General features: G+C 45.8%; 3 protein-coding genes across 3 annotated transcripts; 1 reads left to right on the forward strand and 2 right to left on the reverse strand.

Moving 5' to 3' along the window:
- The first annotated feature begins 78 nt into the window (after nucleotides 1–78).
- LOC125535110 (protein PAIR1-like) lies at nucleotides 79–7,348 on the forward strand. The gene is made up of 13 exons (XM_048698163.1): nucleotides 79–244; nucleotides 1,343–1,496; nucleotides 1,732–1,866; nucleotides 2,011–2,063; nucleotides 2,155–2,352; nucleotides 2,769–2,828; nucleotides 2,912–3,294; nucleotides 3,958–4,123; nucleotides 4,519–4,597; nucleotides 4,696–4,957; nucleotides 5,940–6,105; nucleotides 6,489–6,567; nucleotides 6,825–7,348. Exons 2-13 carry the CDS (start codon nucleotides 1,376–1,378, stop codon nucleotides 7,076–7,078), a joined length of 1,956 nt encoding a protein of 651 aa, XP_048554120.1. The 5' UTR covers nucleotides 79–244; nucleotides 1,343–1,375; the 3' UTR covers nucleotides 7,079–7,348.
- Nucleotides 7,349–7,800: 452 nt separating this feature from the next.
- On the reverse strand, nucleotides 7,801–9,734 carry LOC125535111 (7-deoxyloganetin glucosyltransferase-like). Its single transcript, XM_048698164.1, has 2 exons — nucleotides 9,137–9,734; nucleotides 7,801–9,029 (listed from the first exon to the last, which is right to left on the reverse strand). Exons 1-2 carry the CDS (start codon nucleotides 9,645–9,647, stop codon nucleotides 8,059–8,061), a joined length of 1,482 nt encoding a protein of 493 aa, XP_048554121.1. The 5' UTR covers nucleotides 9,648–9,734; the 3' UTR covers nucleotides 7,801–8,058.
- Nucleotides 9,735–13,449: 3,715 nt separating this feature from the next.
- Nucleotides 13,450–15,325, reverse strand: LOC125535112 (7-deoxyloganetin glucosyltransferase-like). Its single transcript, XM_048698165.1, has 2 exons — nucleotides 14,711–15,325; nucleotides 13,450–14,613 (listed from the first exon to the last, which is right to left on the reverse strand). The coding sequence occupies exons 1-2, from the start codon at nucleotides 15,243–15,245 to the stop codon at nucleotides 13,643–13,645; spliced, it is 1,506 nt and encodes a 501-aa protein (XP_048554122.1). The 5' UTR covers nucleotides 15,246–15,325; the 3' UTR covers nucleotides 13,450–13,642.
- Nucleotides 15,326–19,602: the final 4,277 nt, after the last annotated feature.

Raw genomic sequence — 19,602 nt, forward strand, 5'->3', positions numbered from 1 at the left:
CCCATATACTCGCCAGAATTTTGTGGGTTTGCGATTTATACGGGTGTGCTAGAGTTGCTCTTCCTGCCCACACAGGCACACACCTCCCTCTCCCTGTCGTGGTTCAAATTTTAATTTTCCTTCGGTGCTCCGCTCCTCCTCGCCGGCCATCGCCGCCTCCTTGCCGGGGAAGGGAAGAGGAGCCGATGAAGCTCGGGATCAACAGCGCGTGCGACCTCCGCGCCGTCTCCCTCCCCCCGCCCCGGTAAGACCAGCCCCCCTCCATCCCCTCCCCTTATCCCCGTCCGCTGCTGCTGAAACGTGCGGTGGTTCGATTTCGGACCAGGAGCGGCGGCGGGAGGGACGGCGCGCCCCCTGATTCCTCCGCGTCCGCCGCCGGGGAATCCGCTCCAGGCGGCGCCGTCGCAGCAGCAGGCCTTCTCGCTCCCGCGCCCGAAGCTGCCGCGGCTCTCGGAGGCGGAGGCCTTCGTCGGCCAGACCCTCCACCGTCCCACGCCCGCGCGCCACCAGGTCTCCTGCGCAGCCGCACCGCTCCCCCTTCCTCCCCGCTGTTGCCACTGAATTCGTCCGTGGATCCGGTGTGTTTGTTTGTTTGTTTGTTCAGTTCAGTTCAGTTCGTCAGCGCCACCGAATTGGTTCAGCGGATAAACTCCAGCAGCGTTTCCGATGAAAAAATTGGCTGGGGCTGGGTCTGGGTGATGATGATTCATGCGTCGTGGAATCAACAGTTCGAATCCACAGGACGATTGATTGATTGATTGAAATGAATCTATAGTACTATATATACTGCAGAATAGTACCAAACTGAAACTGGTGCAAGATCCAAGAGATTATCTGCTTGTCCAACCTTCGTTTTGCGAACGAACGACCAGTCTACTGTTCTCGCTATGGCTGTGGCGGCATTGCGCCATTGGTATCTTTTCTGTTTGTTGCGCGTGTACTGAAACATGAGGGCATGCAGCTTCTGCCGGACTGGCACCATCCTATATTATAGAAGCGGTCCATTGTATGCAGCTTCTGTTCGTCGTGAATAACTTCCGCGTTATCTATAAAAGCATGATGAATGACTTCATGTTGTGGTATTTTTGTTTGTTACACATGTATGTACTGAAACATGAGGTCTGGGTCCCAGGTGGTTTATCTGTATTTGACTATTTGTGCTTTGCTTCTGCTGGACTGACCTCCTTATTATAGATGATGCAGCTTCTGGTCATTGTCTTGCAGCTAAATGTTTCACTAACAGCACCTGTCTTCCTACTCACAGCTTACTAATTACGAAATATGTGTAGCACTTGTGCCTTCCCCAATTTTGACCTCCATTTTTCATCTCGTTGGTGGCCAGGGATTTGGCTTGCATGACGACTTGTCGAAGAGGATGCCTCCATTTCCTCCCACTTCAGCGTCTCATGCACAAGAAGAACCCCAGCAGCAGCAACCGGTGATCATACCCAGCAGCACTACCCTGCGCTGGAATCCCTCTCCTACAGACACTAGATGTAAGCTCTGAATCCCCAAGTAATGCATCCGATTGATTTAACGTCTCTCACCAACTTCAGGAACATTTTTTTTGGTCACCTCTGTTTTATCTCATTGTCTGGGCATGCAAACTGCACTGGCTTGTGCTTTTATGGTAGAAAGAGCACCGGATGCCGTTCTGTGTCTAGACCTCACCATCACTAAGCTGTGGGTATGTTTTGTTTGGTTTGCCTGATGATGGTAGCATTTCAACAGGTCGGGTTAACGAGGACGCTGAGTGCAGGTTTCAGCAGCTGTCAGGTTCAGTACACAAGGTGGGGATGGTATTGGACTCGGTACAAACTGATGTTATTCAGTTAAACCGAACCATGAAGGAGGCGTCGCTTGACTGTAAGCCTTGCAAACCAGTACTGTTGATCATAATAGGAATTGCAGCAGCTTCTGCTTTGCTCATAAACTTTGCACTTTGATTTTTCTTCTTCTTCGACAACTGATGCATCATATAAGTGAATTGCATTTATCTGTTATGTGCAGCTGGTGGTGTGCAGCAAAAGTTCGATCTCCTAGAGGATACACTTCAGAAAATTGTAAGAGAAGTTGATGTCTCAGTTCTTTCTCCTACCATTTCATTGTTTGCAAAGACAACAAAGTTTGATATATTCAAACATGTTATCGCAGATTAAAGGACAAAATGATCTGAAAGTACTTGCTGAAAACAACACGAAAAGCAACTCTGATCAGCTGAATGTAATCAACTCTCGCACCAGCAAATTGAATGAGATGTCTTTGGTCGTTTCAGTCTGCCCAAAACAAGTGCAAGCAGATTTAAAAGAGCTGCATGGTGACATCTTCAGGGTTCTTACAAAGGACATGGAGGTACTTCTTCTGCTGCTAATCTACCGCTAGCTTTGGTACATCTTTTTTGGATTCATTTTGTCTTTAGGAATTATCCTGATGGTTGGCATGTGCACATAAGTAATTAATGTACCAGTATCCCAAGTTCTCTGTTGTCTCCATATGTGTGGGTTCAGTTCCATATAAACATACAAGTTTTCCTAAATCTCTTCGTGTATCCAGATTCTTGAAATAACATCATTTTCTTGTATAATGTTCATGTCACATAGCATTCAGCATTCTCAGTAGGTGATAGCATTTACTTTCTCTTTGAGATGGCTCAAAAAGCTCACAGTCCTGTCTATTAAGTGGCATGTCACTCTTTTCGTACTGAAGAAACCTACGTGGATAGTTTTGCACTACAACTGCCTGATCTTTGTGTCTCTTCATTCATGCAGGGGGTTGTTAGAGATATCAGGTCTCTGAGTACTAAGCCTGCTGTAATGCCAATGCTGCCAGTATGTTTACTCATTACTTGATGAGCTGAATCCATAAGTCTTTTCTTATCCTTGTCTCACTGTCTTTTCTGTCTTGGTTGAAGGACCATGTGGTAGCAAAAGGAAGTCCCCTGATGAACAAGATGTCTGTAGCAAACGGAAGGCCTACAATGAACCAGACACCAGTAGCAAAAGGAAGTCCCCTGATGAACAAGATGTCTGTAGCAAACGAAAGGCCTACAATGAACCAGACACCAGTAGCAAATGGACGACCCCTGATGAACCAAACACCAGTGGCAAATGGAAGCCCCATGATCATCAACCAGGCTCGAGTAGGAAATGGAAGGTCCCAGCTGAAACAAACACCAGTTACAGATGCAATGCCCCAGAGGGATCTAACGCCAGAGATAAATGGAAGGCCCCAGAAGGACCGAATACCATTAGCAGATGGAAGTCCCCATATGGAACAAATAACACCAACAAAACCGTAATATTCTAGTCTCAGTTTTTCACATAATTCAGTTATTAGCTAAATATACAGAGATTTTATACAAAGATTCCTAGAAGTATCCTGCTCTGATAGGGATACAAAGCTATGTGGTGTGGCCACAGAGAAAAACCCTTTTTGTAATGATAGTTTTCTCGCTGTTATTTCAGTTCTATCAGCAAGGTTTTCTTTACCTGAATCACATGATGCCAGATTTAACCTAGGTGTTTTTGCACATAGAAGGGGCATCAGAGCACAACATGTATGCCCTATAATTTAGAGAATTGAAGTCACAGTTTTCATGAAAGGGTGTTAAAAAAAGGTTTCTTGATGTGCTAACTAAGACTAAATTTTGAAATCCTCAAACAAAAGTGCGAAGACTGTTTAACTATTCAAAAGGTTCAAATAACCATTCATATTTGCATAATCCTGAGGTAAGATTCTTATTTTCATGATAGAGCAGAGCTGGTTTAATGCTGGCAATTCAAATCATGAAATGACACATATTGTATTGCTTCAAAACATTCTTTCTCTCTTCACTCTTCAGGAAGATTATATTCACGACTTCTCAGTTGTACTACAAATATGACTCTGCATATACATTATGTCTTCACTGTTTTCTTAGATTTTTGGATTCTGACAAAGCTTGCTTATTAATGTCAGCCTTCCTGCATGTTCCACTTATGCTACAAGGGTGTCAGTTCTGAAGCCAAAGGTAGAACAGGGTATGGTTAAAGCAGCTCACATGGTTGGTACAAGCTACAGGCTAGCACCTTCACAGAACGAGAAGTTGAATCAAAAGGTCAATCCCCAAGAGCCAACTAAGAAGGTAATCTGTGATACCTTGCCCCTTTCCATCATAATGAAATTGGTATAGGATTCCTCGAGCAAACTAATGTTGTTGGCTAGTTTGTATACGATTTTCATGCTTTCAACAGTTAAAGGAAACACCTGTTGCAATACTGCTTACAGTTCAGGGCCAATGTCCTTCTGGAAAAAGCATACCACTGAGTTCTGGTTCTGAAAAAAAGCACACCACTGAAAAAAGCATACCATTGAGTTACGGTTCTGAAAAAGCATACCTATGAATTATTGAATTTACTGGAACATGATTGAAGCTGCAGCTGTAACTTTTCGTATGTGCATCTGCAGTAGACTGAAAACTTGCGCTTGCATTATATTCAGTGTGTGATCGTGGCTCTGTACTTGTGTTTGAAAGTGCAGGAACCAGTTAAAATAATCATCAATTCGGATAATGGCAGTAAAGCGTGCACTTCCCGGATGATTCTGAACATGGAACCAGGTAGAGCTCATTCCTTTTTGTGCATGCTTTTCTTATATCGTTTCTAGTTTCCTGCCTCAAAAAGGAGAGGGAGACCCTGATGAACGGAACGTCTGTAGCAAACGGAAGACCTACAATGAACCAGACACCAGTAGCAAATGGACTACCCCTGATGAACCAAACAACAGTGGAAAATGGAAGCCCCAATATCGTCAACCAGGCTCCAGTAGGAAATGGAAGGTCCCAGCTGAAACAGACACCGGCAACAGATGGAACGACCCAGAGGGATCTAACACCAGAGATAAGTGGAACTCCCCAGAAGGACCAAATAACAGTAGCAAATGGAAGGCCCCATATGGAACAAATACCGGCAGCAAAACCGTAATATTCTAGTCTCTATTTCTTACATAGTTCAGTTGATAGCTAAATATACAGAGATGTTATACAAAGATTCCTAGAAGTATCCTGCTCTGATAGGGATACAAAGCTATGTGGTGTGGCCATGGATTTCGAGTCGTGTGACTAGTTGCGATTAGTAGATGAATCGCAAAAAAAATGTCGACTCAACTTAGTGTCGACTCATGACTCGAGTCGCGACTAGTCACAACTGCAGGCTCGACTTTTTCCGAGTCGCTACCCCAGAATGACTCATCGACTCGAAAACCATGGGTGTGGCCACAGATAAAACTCCTTTTCTCATGAGAGTTTTCTCACTGTTATTTCAGTTCTACTCACAAGATTTTCTTTACCTGAATCTCACGATGCCAGATTTAACCTAGGTGTTTTTGCACATAGAAGGGGATTCAGAGGAGAGCATGCATGCCCTGTAATTTAGAGAACTGAAGTCACAGTTTCATGAAAGGGTGTTAAAAAAGGTTTCTTAATGTGCTAACTAAAACTAAGTTTTGAAATCCTCGAACACAAGTGCGAAGACTGTTAAACTTTCCCAAAAGGTTCAAATAACCATTCATATCTGCATAATCCTGTGGTAAGATGCTTATTTTCATGACAGAGCTGGTTTAAGGCTGGCAATTCAAATCTTAAAATGGTACATATTGTATTGCTCCAAAACACTCGGTCTCTCTTTCTTCAGGAAGGTTATATTCATGACTTTTCAGTTGTGGTACAAATATGATTCTGCATATACATTATGTCTTCACTGTTTTGCTCATTATGTCCTTGTTAGATTTTTTGATTCTGACAAAGCTTGCTTATCAAGTCCTGGAAACAGCCTCTTACAGAAATGTAGGGAAAGGCTGCGTACAATAGACCCAAAGTGGTCGGACCCTTCCCCAGACCCTGCGCAAGCGGGAGCTACATGCACTGGGGCTGCCCTTTTTTAAAGCTTGCTTATTAATGCCAGCCTTCCTGCATGTTCCACTTATGCTACAAGGCCATCAGTTCTGAAGCCAAATGTAGAACAGGGCAAGGTAAAAGCAAATCATATGGTTGGTACAAGCTACAGGGTAGCACCTACACAGAAAGAGGTGTTGAATCAAAAGGTTAATTCTCAAGAGCCAACTAAGAAGGTAACTGTGATACCTTGCCCCTTTGTACCGTAATGAAATTGGTATGGGATACCTCGAGCAAACTAATGTTGTTGGCTAGCTTGGCTGCGAATGCTTTCAACAGTTAAAGGAAACACCTGTTGCAATACTGCTTACAGTTCATGGTCAATATCCTTCTGACAAAAACATACCACTGAGTTCTAGTAGTTCTGAAAAATGCACACCGCTGAAAAAGCAACCCACTGAATTACGGTTCTGAAAAAAGCATACCTATGAATTTACTGGAACATGCTTGCAGCTGCAACTGTAATTTTTCATATGTGATTCTGTAGTAGACTGAAAAGTTGCGCTTGCATTATATTCAGTGTGTGATCGTGAGTTCGTACTTGTGTTTGAAAATGCAGGAACCAGTTAACATAATCATAGGTTCAGATAATGACAGTAAAGGGTGCACTTCCCGGGTGATTCTGAAAATGGAACCAGGTAGAGTTCATTCCTTTTTGTGCATGCTTTTCTTATGTCGATTCTGGTTTCCTGCCTCGAACAGGGGAGGGAGACCCTAACTGGTAATCATTTATAACAGAGAGATAATCATCGGCGATTACCATTTACCACTTACTAGTTTCTATTGCAGCATGCATTGTTATTACCAAAGAAACAAGAAATCCTCATTTGCAGCACAAAATAGATTTAAATGAAAAGAAGCAAATCACATCCTCTGTTATGTATATATGCTGCAGCTGACCTGATGAAGGAAGTCGGCAGCGAGTCGGGCCCACCACTTGTGTGGGGGGTGAGGAAGAGGAGGACAAGCAGCGAGACGCTGTCCATTGATGCCGCCACCTTGCTGCCAGGAGAAGGGGAGAAGAGGAGGCGGGGACCTGCACCAGAAGCACAGAAGGACGAGGCTGTTCACACGGTTGAAGCCGCTCCAGCAAAGCGGGCTCATCGGTTCAATCCCAAGTACGACGCGACCCTGTGGATCACCTGCTGATGCGGTCCGAAAAGCCACGTCGGCGCCGGGCACACTGGCAGAACAATGGTTGTTCGAATTTGGCAACATCAATGCACATAGTATCGTTTCACCTATGACCCCCACAACTCAAACACATTACACATGTACATCATAGATGTCCAGAGAGGTAAAGTCCTTTTTTTCAACCATTTCAACTGTTGTTTACATGAGGTCCACATGAGGAACAGAATGAAGAATTGCAAATGAGATACAACTAGCACTTGCAATATAGTACCACGTTGAGCTTCCCTTTGTTTTCTGGCCTCCTCTCGAGCTCAATCGCCGCCACTGTGTTCGCTCCTGATGATATCCCCACCAGCAAAAATTGGACAGGTTCAGCAACGGTCCAATGAAATCGATCCAGTTTCACATGGGCCAGGTTCAGCATCAGGAGTCTGTTCTTCATCTTCCCCAAACATACATTTTCTTTTGGTAAGGGAGCGGTAAATTTATTTTTGCAACTTACCAGTAGACCCTCTTGCAGTGCCAACTTTATGGATAAATATTTGGACATATGTAGATAGATAGATATTGATATTTGTGCTTTTGATTATGACCACTGATAATCAGACCGTCAGGACATTCGATTGGCCTAGTGCTGCTGCAGCTGCAGGGTGGAGAAGGACGAGACGCCGGTGCCGGCACCAGCAGATCGTATTTAAACAATTCAAAAGATTCTGCCCCTAGAATACATTACACGGTTTCCTGAAAGAAGGTACACCACCTTACCATTATTTTTTCAAAGTATCAAATCTCACAGACATAAATGAAAATACATTACATGTACACATGACCATATGATTCGGTGCAACATTATTTCCCTAGCACAACCAACTAATAACCCACGATGGATAACTTCTCATACGGCCACAACCCAACCAAACAAAATGCTAACCCACGCCTTATTGGATCAGCGGTCCATGCAGAAACTGAAACTCGCATTTCTCAAATTCCCAATTCTACGCAACATTCTTAGTGGCGGTCAGTAGTACATCCTTGAACATACTCTCAAGGTTGGCCAACGACCTGCCACCAGGTTTTGTCGTCGCACGAACGGCTATCTTGCTCCATTCCGCCGCCTTTTGCCTCATTTCTTTTCCCATCCCTTCTCCTCCCATCACCTCCCGTAACCTTGCCTCGACCACCTCCCGGCGCACATCATTGCCAATTTCCATCCCAACGCACCAATCCACACACGCGTAACGGGAATTGGTTTGCTGCTCGGCGAAGAAGGGCCAACACAACATTGGCACCCCCGCACTAAGGCCTTCCATCATCGAGTTCCACCCACAGTGCGTCAAGAAGGCACCCACTGCCTCGTGCCGCAACACCGCCTCCTGCTCGCACCAGCTTGCAAGAAGGCACCTACCCTTGGTCGCCTCCTGAAACTCAGAAGGCAGCACAGCTGTATCGCCCTTTACCAGGTCATTCCTCACGATCCAGAGGAAGTCGTAGCCGCAATTGGCAAGCCCCCACGCAAACTCCACCAGCTCCTGCCCAGACATGGTGGTTATGCTTCCGTAGTTGACATACACCACGGATCGGGGCTCCCTACCCTGAAGCCATTCGAGGCAGGATCGGTCTTCTCTCCAGAGGTTGGGGCGTATGGCGGCGAGCGTGCCACCAGCATCGCCTTCCGAGACCAGCTGCTCAGTGAGGAAGTTAAGCGGGCCGATGGTGTAGACGGGCATAGGGAGGATGGAACACATGGCGTCGAGGGCCACCTTCTCGAGCTCGTCAATGGTGTTGAGGATGACGGCGGTCGCGCGGTCCGACTGCTCGACCTCGTGCAGCAGGAAGTTGAACAGCACGTCGCCACGGTCCGTCGTGCGGATGAAGGAAGGGAAGTCACGGAGGCGCATGTGTTTGCTCATCCCGCGTGCCTCCGTCACCTGCGTGTCCAAGTACGCGTTCTTCACTTGCTCTTCGTCTGCTCAAATCAATGAGAACGCCTAGCATCACCCACATGGAATGCAGCATATCTTCGGGACATGGTTGCTACTTGCTACAAACTTGGGGGCATGGCACCATACAAACCTTTGAGAGGGGTGAGGCCCTCGTCTAGGAGGAACCGGAAGTTGCGGTAGCCCATGAAACCGCACACACTGGCAGTCCAGAACACCAGACACGGCACGCCGAGTTCCACCGCGGCATCCATGCTAAAGCTCATGACGCCGTCCGCCACAACGCAGCTCACCAGCGGCGCCCCAGGCAGACTGTTGAGGTCGTGGAGCAGGTTCCTTAGATGGGGGAGGCAGTGGGTCATGATGGAATAGCAGAGGGATGGCATGTCCTGCGTGGTGTCGGCGTCCGACGGGGGCAGGCCGTCCGGTATGGTGGCAAAGCGGAAGTCCGGGAGGCCCGCCACGGCGTCAGGACCGCGGGAACGGACGAGGCGGCGGTGGTTATACTCGGTATTGACGAAGGTGACGTGGAAGCCCTTGCGGTGGAAGATCTGTGCCAGCTTCATCATCGGCGTGATGTGCCCCTGAGCCGGGAACGGCACAAACACGGCGTGGGGCTTCTTGTTCGTGGTAGTAGCATCCATGTCGTTGTCGCCTGGAAATGCAGCTCAAGATTTGAAACTGTGTTTTTAGAGGCAAATGTGATCTTCTCTGCTTGTACGGGCAATCACAGAGTGCGTATATATAGCGACTGAGAGTGGCAATTGCTGCGCGTATAGAGTACAATATTAGTCTAAAGAAAGGTCGGACAGTTTAGACAATTAGGGCACGAATGCACGATGGATGGATGATAATGTGTATGTGATTAAGTGCTCATGTCGTTTGTCTTTACTAAAGTAGTAATGAATATTATCGATAAAATGCTCCATCTAGAAGTTTTGTGCAACAGAACCAGATTATTGAGCCATGCTCACTGAACGAAAGGTGACTGCTGAGTATTTAAATTGTTTTCAAGGTACCAACCTTAGGGCATCTCCAGCCGTTGGCCCCCCCAGGACGCATAAAAATCGCCCTCTGGGGGCGAGCCGGCGATACAATCGGCGCTGGGGGCGGTTTTGCGCCCAGTCGTCGCCCCCATGCGTCGAAATTGACCCACTTTGCAGCCCAATTTCGGCGAATAAAGGGCCCATATGGGCGAGAATAGGCCCATACTCGGCATGGTTTCGCCGTGTCTCGGCGTTCAATTATCAACACAATTATTTCTTATCACATATTTCATCACAGAAAAATCAAATACTTCAACAAAATAGTACAACAACAAATAGTTCAATACAAATTATATAGTTCAACAAATAAAAACTCGTATTTCATCACACGGCGTCCCCCTTGAGCCTCCATAGGTGCTCAATCAGATCTTTCTGCAGTTGATGATGCATCTGTGGGTCTCGGATCTCCTGACGCATACTGAGATAGACAGTCCAAGTTGCCGGTAGCTGGTGATCAACTTCGGCTAGAGGACCCTGCCTGTAGTATGGTTCAGTGTCAAACACTGGGTCTTCTTACTCGCTCTCGATGATCATATTGTGCAAGATGACACAGCAAGTCATAATCTCCCACATTTGATCTTTGGACCAGGTCTGAGCGGGGTACCGAACAACAGCAAATCGAGATTGGAGCATACCAAATGCCCGCTCGACATCCTTCCTGCAAGCCTCTTGAAGCTTCGCAAACCAGGCGTTCTTGCCTCCTGCCACAGGGTTTGAGATCGTCTTCACAAATGTCGACCATCTCAGATAGATGCCGTCAGCTAGATAGTACCCCTTGTTGTATTGGTGCCCATTGATCTCGAAGTTCACCGGAGGAGAATGGCCCTCAACGAGCTTGGCAAAAACAGGAGAGCACTGCAGCACGTTGATGTCATTGTGAGTTCCTGGCATACCAAAGGAGTGCCAAATCCAGAGGTCCTGTGTGGCTACCGCCTCAAGCACCACACTGCAACCGCCTTTGGCGCCTTTGTACATCCCCTGCCAACCAAATGGGCAATTCTTTCATTTCCAATGCATGCAGTCGATGCTTCCAAGCATCCCAGGAAATCCTCTTGCTACATTCTGGGCTAGGATCCGAGCAGTGTCTTCCGCATTGGGTGTTCTCAAGTATTGTGGCCCAAACACTGCCACCACTACCCGACAGAACTTGTAGAAACACTCTATGCTGGTGGACTCGGCCATGCGCCCATAGTCGTCGAGTGAATCACTGGGAGCTCCATATGCAAGCATCCTCATCGCTGTCGTGCACTTCTGGATGGAGGTGAATCCAAGAGCGCTAGTGCAATCCATCTTGCACTTGAAGTAGTTGTCGAACTCCCGGATGGAATTCACATTCCTGAGGAAGAGCTTTCGGCTCATCCGATAACGGCGCCGAAATGTTCTCTCGCCATGAAGTGGAGCATCGGCGAAGTAGTCGGAGTAGAGCATGCAGTAGCCTTGGAGACGATCCCGGTTCTTTGCTTTCACCCGCCCGGCGCCGAGCCACCTCGCCGCGGCTTTTCATTGCTCGCCAGCAGCTGGGCGAGGGCGGCGAGCACCATGAGATGCTCTTCTTCCTGGACGTCGGCCGCGGCTTCCTCCTCCAGCAGCGCGGCGAGCTCTTCCTCCTCATCCGAGTCCATCGCCGAGGCAGGCAAAACGCCGAACACCTTGCGCTCGGTGGGCGTGTACCCGCCGTTAAACCACGCCTCCGCGGCCGGAAACGCCCAGCTGCTGTGGGAGGGGCTGTCGCGGCGAAGCGCTGCTATTTTCCGGCGGGGAATGGCTATCTAGTGGAGTAGGGCGGCGGCCAACGCCGGGATATAGCTAGTGGTGGCCGAGGGCGCGGGGGGTGCGAGGCGAGTCGGGGGAAGAAAACCTTGACTTTTTCCCTGTCGGTGTGGGCCAGGCGTGCTTTTCCCTAGCGCCGGAGCCCCCAACTGCTCCCCAGCGCGCCGGGTTCGGCCTGTGACCGCTGGGCAGAAAAAAGGTCCGAACCGGCGATTTTCGGCGTCCTGGGAGCGTGACTGGGCCGTTTTTTCGGCGCCGGCGCCGAAAAAGCGGCCTGGGGGGCCCTGTTGGGGGCGCGGCTAGAGATGCCCTTAGATGTGTGTGCCCCAAACTCGACATTGTGGCTTGGTTGGGGCCTTCGGCTTTGGATGTTAGGCTTTAGTGCGAAGTCTGTTTGGTACTTGGCTCGGATTTTCGGCACCCCTTCATCAAGTGAATAGGAATAGCGACAGATCTTGCCGGGATGGTGGCTTCAGACTTATTGATGTATTACTTTATAAGGTGTTTGTGAATAATTAATAAAGTGGTTGTATGCATCGTCCAGATGCAGAGGCTGGGGGTCATCCTCTTTTTTAAAAAATAACCTCAGATGTGAAGAATAATCTATAATTAACTGTGTCCGACGCTATTATATAATTTACTGGATGTGTTTTTGTTGATAATTGCTATTTGTTTTTGTGAAGAAAAAAATCCAACTCTCACCCCAACAAGTATTTTTGTTCATTCTTTTGTTCTTACTCATTGCTGTTACCAACATGGTGAGTGTCCTCTGTCTTCCATTCTTTTGTCCACCATGCTAAAATGCTGATATACAACCTAAGAAATGGCCCACACAAATAATATGATCTAACGCCATCATTAAGGGCATCCACAACATTACAATAAAACATTCTCTAAGCAAAGAAAGATACATGTTATTGGTCTAGAAACTTTAGCATATGTTCTCTACAAAAATAGAAGGGAAACATACAAGATCATGTGAAAAGAGAGGGTAAGAGGAACCATGTTAAAATTGCTGGAACCATGTTAAAATTGCTCTTGAACGTAGGACATATTTCTATGGAATTTTATCCTTTAGTTCATCACTATAGTAATCATATTGATTGGTAACTTTATGTATACTTCATCTTCTATTATGTCTGCTAATCCACCCTAGAATTCGCCACGTTATAGTGGTGCACGAGGGTGATTTTTGTTCCAGTTCTACCCCTGCCCGTTGTCCGGGAGAATGGTAGTTTTTACAGGAAACACCACCGGCTTGTCCACAATACAACGAAGGATTGAGCCAACTCTGAAATCCTTTTATTTTTATTGTTATACAATTATACTTGCAATCATCCAAACCATCAAACACACCACTAAGCACTTTATTTATTCATGTTATTCATAGCTATCTTTCATGCATCCACGTATCATATTTATTCCAAAGTATCATATCTTACAAAAATAATTAAGAATACATTAATGTAGACACAAAAAGAATAAAACCAGATAGAGGTACCAACCTACAATGGCAAGCTGATGACATGGCCACAACCCAAACAAACATGACAGATATAACCTTATTGGACAACCAGTCCATGCAGAAACTAATCCGCATTTGACATTCTTGATAAAAGACATAGCAAAATGGCAGGAATCGTCTCTCATTGATGATTGTGGTTACAATATATAGTCCATGAAGGGACGCTTCGTTCCTGAAGTGATGCTTCGTTCCCAAAGGGACGTCTACAACATCGGTCGTATCCCTTCGGATGGCAATTAACATGTGGGATATTTAAATCTCAACAATTCTGTCGGTTGGATCTGCATGCATCTCAGTTCTAGCCAACATTCTTACCTGCACTCAATAGTACATCCTGGAGCAGACTCTCAAGGTTGGCCAACGACCTGCCACCAGGTTGTGCGGTTGCGCGAACGGCGATCTCACTCCACTCCACCGCCTTCCGTCTCATCTCCCTCCCTGCCTCTCCTACTCCCATCACTTCTCGTATCCTCTCCTCGACCACCTCCCGGCGCACGTCGTCGCCGACCTCCATCCCGACACCCCACTCCACGCACACGTAGCGCGAATTGGTTTGCTGCTCCGCGAAGAAGGGCCAACACAGCATTGGCACCCCTGCGCTGAGCCCCTCCATCATCGAGTTCCACCCGCAGTGTGTAAGGAAGGCGCCCACCGCCTCATGATGCAGCACCGCCTCCTGGTCGCACCAGCTCGCCAGGAGGCACCTGCCCTTGGCCGCCTCTTGGAACTCTGGAGGCAGCACAGCAACATCGCCCTTTACGAGGTCATTCCTCACGATCCACAGGAAGTCATAGCCACAGTTGGCCAGCCCCCATGCAAACTCCACGAGCTCTTGGCTGGACATGGTGGTGATGCTACCACAGTTGACGTACACCACAGACCGAGGCTCCCTGCCTTGGAGCCACTCGAGGCAGGACCTATCTTCTCTCCAGAGGTTGCAGCATATCGCGGCGAGTGTGTCGCTGTCATCGCCATCGGGGACCAGCTGCTCGGTGAGGAAGTTTAGCGGGCCGATAGTGTAGATTGGTAGGGGAAGCATGGTGCACATAGCGTCCAATGCCGGCTGCTCTAGCTCGTCAAAGGTGTTAACAATAATGGCGGTCGCGCGGCTCGACTGCTCTAGCTGGTGTATCATGAAGTTGAGCAGGACGTCGCCGCGGTTCGTGGTGCGGATGAAAGACGGGAAGTCTCGGAGACGCATGTGCTTGCTCATACCACAAGCATGTGTCACGGGCGTGTCCATGTACCCGTTCGTCACCTGCTCTTTATCTGCTCAAAACCGAATATTGCACATGCAACAATGGTTGTTACAGACTTAGGATATGTTTGTTCAACTTCAAGAAGTTTGTCATACATGGATACATACCTTTGAGAGGAGTAAGGCCCTCATCTATGAGAAACCTAAAGTTGTGGTAGCCCATGTAGCCGCAGGCGCTGGCAGTCCAGAACAGCGCGCAAGGAACGCCGATCTCCACCGCAGCATCAACGCTAAGGCTCATGAGGCCGTCCGCCACGACGCACCTTACCAGCGGCGTCCCGGATTTATTGTTGAGGTCATGGAGCAGGTTCTTTAGGTGGGGGAGGCAGGTGGTCATGGTGGAATAGCAAAGGGATTCCGGGTCTTGCGTGGCATCGGCGTCAGACAAGGGCATGCCGTCCGGAATGGTGGCGAAGCGGAAGTTCGGGAGGCCGGTTATGGCGTCAGGGCTGCGGGAGCGGACGAGGCGGCGTTGGTTGTACTCAGTGTTGACGAAGGTGATGTGGAAGCCCTTGCGGTGAAGGACCTTAGCCAGCTTCATCATCGGCGTTATGTGCCCCTGCGACGGGAAAGGCACGCACACCACGTGGGGCTTCTCATCGGCCAATGTAGCACCCATGTCGTCGCCCAGAAAGGCAGACATGCAGATCGAGATTGAAACTGTGCAAGAGTGTGAGCTTCTCCGCTTGTAGTGACAATCGCACAGACCCACAGTCCATATGGCTGCACATATATATACAATATTAGTTCCAAAGGACGAGCAGATCAGCATAAACTATAGATGAGAATATGCTAGGTTTGGTTAAGTGGCTAATAGTCATCTGTCATCCCAATGTTCTATGACTGTATTGAAGTAGTGAATAGTATCGATAAAATGCTCAACTAGATATTGTGCAACAGAATCAGATTCTTCCTCCATATGCTCCTTGAGCAGAAGGTGGGTACGAAGCTCATAATGACCTATAATTTACTCAATTTGTTACTAAAACTGTAAATTTCTGCGGGTTTGTAGGATTGCACATCGAGTTTGTGAAGAAATATAAAGTTTCCCACAATCAATATTTTGGTTCTTTTTTTTTTCTCTTACTCGTTGGTGTTATCAACATAGTGTGGTCTATTCTCTCATTCTGGTGTCCACCACGCTAATGCTGATATGACAACCTCTAAGAAATGGTCCACATAAAGATATGCTCTTACTCCATCATCAAGGGCATCCGCATCATTACCAAAAACATTGTCAAACAAAGGAATATACTATATGTTATTGGTCAAGACAAATTTAGCATATGTTCTCTAGAAAAATAAAAGGAAACATATCTTAAATTACAAGCCGAATCGATGTTGTTGCACCTAATTTTGGGTCCGGAGAATTTTATGATGGGTCCAGAGAGGGAGTTTTGAGAATACGGGTCCATGTGTGAACCCACTTTGTAAGACTTCATGAACATTGTATTTCTTAGTTTTGAGAAATTGTGAAAAACCGTTGGTATTTGGTAGAAACTTACTCATATGATTCTTCATAAAAAAAGATTATGACCATTTGAGATATGTGTGAAACTTGTACCGCACCTTTCTCATTCTGATATCCACATAGGCCGCAACTTGTCATACTTTTGATGGAAACTAGTGGGTCTAGGCTCATTTGTGCACATATCTAGCTTATGCACCTCGGTGGGTCTAGGCTCATCCTTGAAGGTAGTTATGTACAACAAAAGTGATTTGACACATGCGAACATGCTATCTTTGCTGACTTCAACCTCCCGAAGAGTTCCAGAATTTATTACAAACTTGCTATTATGAGGATCACATGTGCTCAGACAAGTGTTTTCATCATTCCAATTCCAAATGTCCTAATGCTTGATTCTGGTGCAAACCTATAAGAAATAACACATACTTATGTATGTTTCAGCAAGTATTTGCCATAATGCGGTTTGACCTCAAGTTCCACCATCCTAGGAACGCCTGAATAATCATCCTTGTGGTTGTGTATAGAGTGATTCTCATCCTTGCTCTAGAAAATATGTCCATACTGGCCCTTGACACATTTTGCTTACGCAGAAATGCTTTCAAAAACATCATAAGTAAAAGAAGATAGCATCCGTATAAACATAAGTGATTGGGTTCATCTAAACACGTCAGAGAACGTAAAAGAACACATATATTGGTGAAATTTAGATCTTAAACTAAATATCTGAAACAAACAACAGTAGCAACTCATGCAGGAAAACCCTAAGCAAGAGAATCTCTAGGGACATCGTTAGTCATTACACTTAACAGTGGGATAAAGCATGGGATGACAAGTGAAATAAAACAAACCTGGAATAATCCTACTATTCTTGCCAGGCAAATCAGGCAAATACTTGAATTGCCAAGGAAAAAAATCTACAAGGAGTCCAGCTCTGTCTTATTGACTTTTTACATTATGAACCTCTCAGCTTGGTTACAGCAGATGAGTGCATGTTTAGTAATAACAAATGTCAATACTTCACTTGTTAAGTCGTTGTATGCAAGATGGAAACATGTGTAAACCGAATGAAGTGCAGATTGATTCAGTGGAAGAAATGAAGTTATTAGTAATTGACAGAACACAAGTCAGCTTTAAATTTTCTTTTAAAATAGATAAATACGAGTTGGAACAATTTCAAAAAATCAAGCTACTGCTAGACTTGAATAGAAGAAAGTAGTGAAACTGACACCAACAAGTGGTTTTTCCAAATGCTAGTTTTCCTTGAGATGCCATGGTGGTCCAAGTCCTAGCCTAGCAAGCTACTGTGTAAACAAGTTGAACACCACGGTTAGACACCTCAATTTACAGATATCACATATAATTAAGGGCCAATTCTTTTGAGGTTCGAGCTGCTTATTGTGAAAATAAGTCAGAAGCCCAAAAGAACTCGTTTTTGGCTAAGGGCTTAACTTATTTCCACCTCCCTTTCCTTCACAATGAGAAAACGATGGGGGGAGGGGTGCTTCACGCAGAAGCTCACTTAAAATTGAAGGGGTATGTATATCTCTTCGCCACTGAAGTTCATGCATATTACGTTGAAACTATTACAACATAAGTAGTTTTTGTTGAGCTTCTGTGGGAATACCATATTTAGAGGTACAAAAGAGAGTACATATCAAACTAATTAGCTAACATAGTAAAAAGACCCAGCATAACATACCTGACTATACTTCCACTGGGACTATTACAAATAAGTAGTATTTTGTTCTTGATCTGCACCAATAGACCAAATGTATCACGCTGTTGTGTTAGAGAATACCATGTTTTCTATTTTACTCTTTGTTATCTTGCCTTGTGAAATGCAATTTGATACTTTGTACACATACATGTTTTGTGCATAAAGCAAAAGCATCAAATGACTAACATGAACAAAAAAGGGGATTGCAATGAATTAAAAAAAGACGATATTCTGATGAATTAAAAGTTAACATACAGAAATATTCATAATGGTAAACCTAAGGCATAGCCTTTCCTGTAGTTAGTACAGGCATATCAAATTGCATGCCAAAAAACCTAACAAGAGGCAGGAACTGGTTACTACAGACTGAAATCAATCAACGTCACAACACTGCGGATGCCTAAAAACTAATCTACCAATGAATCCGATCTATTTGATCTAAAACAGGAAGAGTGGAGAATGAAAAGAGCAAAAGAATTCGTCGTGGATCTTCTTAGAGGCCTTGTGCAGACTACGACACATGGATCACCACGGCCTTCATGTTCCAACAACATCCATCTGGTTTATCTCGTTTCTCGTACACCGATGCCAAATAGATCGGCAGGCACAATAGATCAAGAGGATCTGGGTGTAGCGAAAGGCGACTTACATTGCAGTGTTGATGTACAAGTCCTCGAGGTCACTCTTGAGCTCCTGATTGACTTTTTCGAGGTCAAGTAAAGCCTACAGAGATATTAAGCACCACAGGCATGTCAAACCTTGGCAAACCCAAACAAAAGAGCAGTACTAGATATAGAAACGAAACACATGAATGGCACAAAGCCAGCGACGAGAGGGACGCAAGATAGACGCTCACCTGCGCGATGGTATCCTTAAATTTGGAGGGCTTGACGCCCTGGTCCTTCTAGATCTTGATTAGTGTCGTTACACCAGGGGTGATCAAACCCTTCTCTGCGTCTTCAATCATCTTTTTTTTAGAACCTGGAAGAGTGGGAGAGGTTCCCACTGTTATATATATTACTCTCACCAAATTACAATTTACATGTTACTATTTTACAAACCCATCCCACTTTGTGGGTTGGGGAGGGGAAAAGGCTATGAATGCTAGCAAGATATTACAAGTTTGGAAGGGTTGCGATTAGGGAGAAGATAAAGTCTTTGTTCTTCTCCTTGACTCTATACTGTAATAAGGACATGTCTTCTTTGAGTCTATGTGTCCAAGAATGTACTGTGGGCTGGGTCCCTCTGAAGTACTTATTTCCTCTCTTTCCAGATGCTCCATGCAGCCTGTAAGAAGACAGTCATGAACATGGGTTGCGCCCAGTTTGATTTTGCTTGTTCAATCATATCCAAATGTGTGTTCTGGCTTGACCATCTAATCCCGAGTGTATTCCAACATAGTTTACTAAATTGGCATGTGAAAATCATGTGTGTGATGTCTTCTTCAATGGGTTGATCACAGAGGATGCAATTGAAGTTGTTGCCAATATTGTAGTGTCGTCTCTTGAGAATGTTTATTGTATTGAGTCGATCTGTGAGCAGTAACCAGCCAAAGAATTTGATTTTCATTATGACCTTGGATTTCCAGAGCCAATGGTATGCCTTGTGTGTGATGACCTCTCTGTAATAGAACTGGTAATACCGCTTGGATGAGTAACAATCATCTTGCAAATAGAAGTGCACGCAATATGGTAAACAAACTACATTCACTATTTGGTTGTCCTTGCAAAAATGTTTGTTGTTTGACATGCATAAAACTGACAATTTTGTATGCCAAAATTTCTTTTGCAAACGAAAAGGTGCTCCAATAGTATG

Source organism: Triticum urartu, chromosome 2 (genome assembly GCF_003073215.2).
Source record: "Triticum urartu cultivar G1812 chromosome 2, Tu2.1, whole genome shotgun sequence".
In the NCBI taxonomy this organism is placed as follows: domain Eukaryota; kingdom Viridiplantae; phylum Streptophyta; class Magnoliopsida; order Poales; family Poaceae; genus Triticum; species Triticum urartu.

What these genes read in the sequence shown, in the direction of transcription:
- LOC125535112 (XM_048698165.1), bottom strand. Translation starts at nt 15,245, where the DNA reads ATGTCTGCCTTTCTGGGCGACGACATGGGTGCTACATTGGCCGATGAG. An exon ending in GGGCCTTACTCCTCTCAAAG is followed by an intron (nt 14,614 to 14,710) that starts GTATGTATCCAT and finishes GGTTTTGAGCAG; the next exon opens with ATAAAGAGCAGGTGACGAAC.
- LOC125535110 (XM_048698163.1), top strand. Translation starts at nt 1,376, where the DNA reads ATGCCTCCATTTCCTCCCACTTCAGCGTCTCATGCACAAGAAGAACCC. An exon ending in CTCTCCTACAGACACTAGAT is followed by an intron (nt 1,497 to 1,731) that starts GTAAGCTCTGAA and finishes GCATTTCAACAG; the next exon opens with GTCGGGTTAACGAGGACGCT. An exon ending in GAAGGAGGCGTCGCTTGACT is followed by an intron (nt 1,867 to 2,010) that starts GTAAGCCTTGCA and finishes TGTTATGTGCAG; the next exon opens with CTGGTGGTGTGCAGCAAAAG.
- LOC125535111 (XM_048698164.1), bottom strand. Translation starts at nt 9,647, where the DNA reads ATGGATGCTACTACCACGAACAAGAAGCCCCACGCCGTGTTTGTGCCG. An exon ending in GGGCCTCACCCCTCTCAAAG is followed by an intron (nt 9,030 to 9,136) that starts GTTTGTATGGTG and finishes TGATTTGAGCAG; the next exon opens with ACGAAGAGCAAGTGAAGAAC.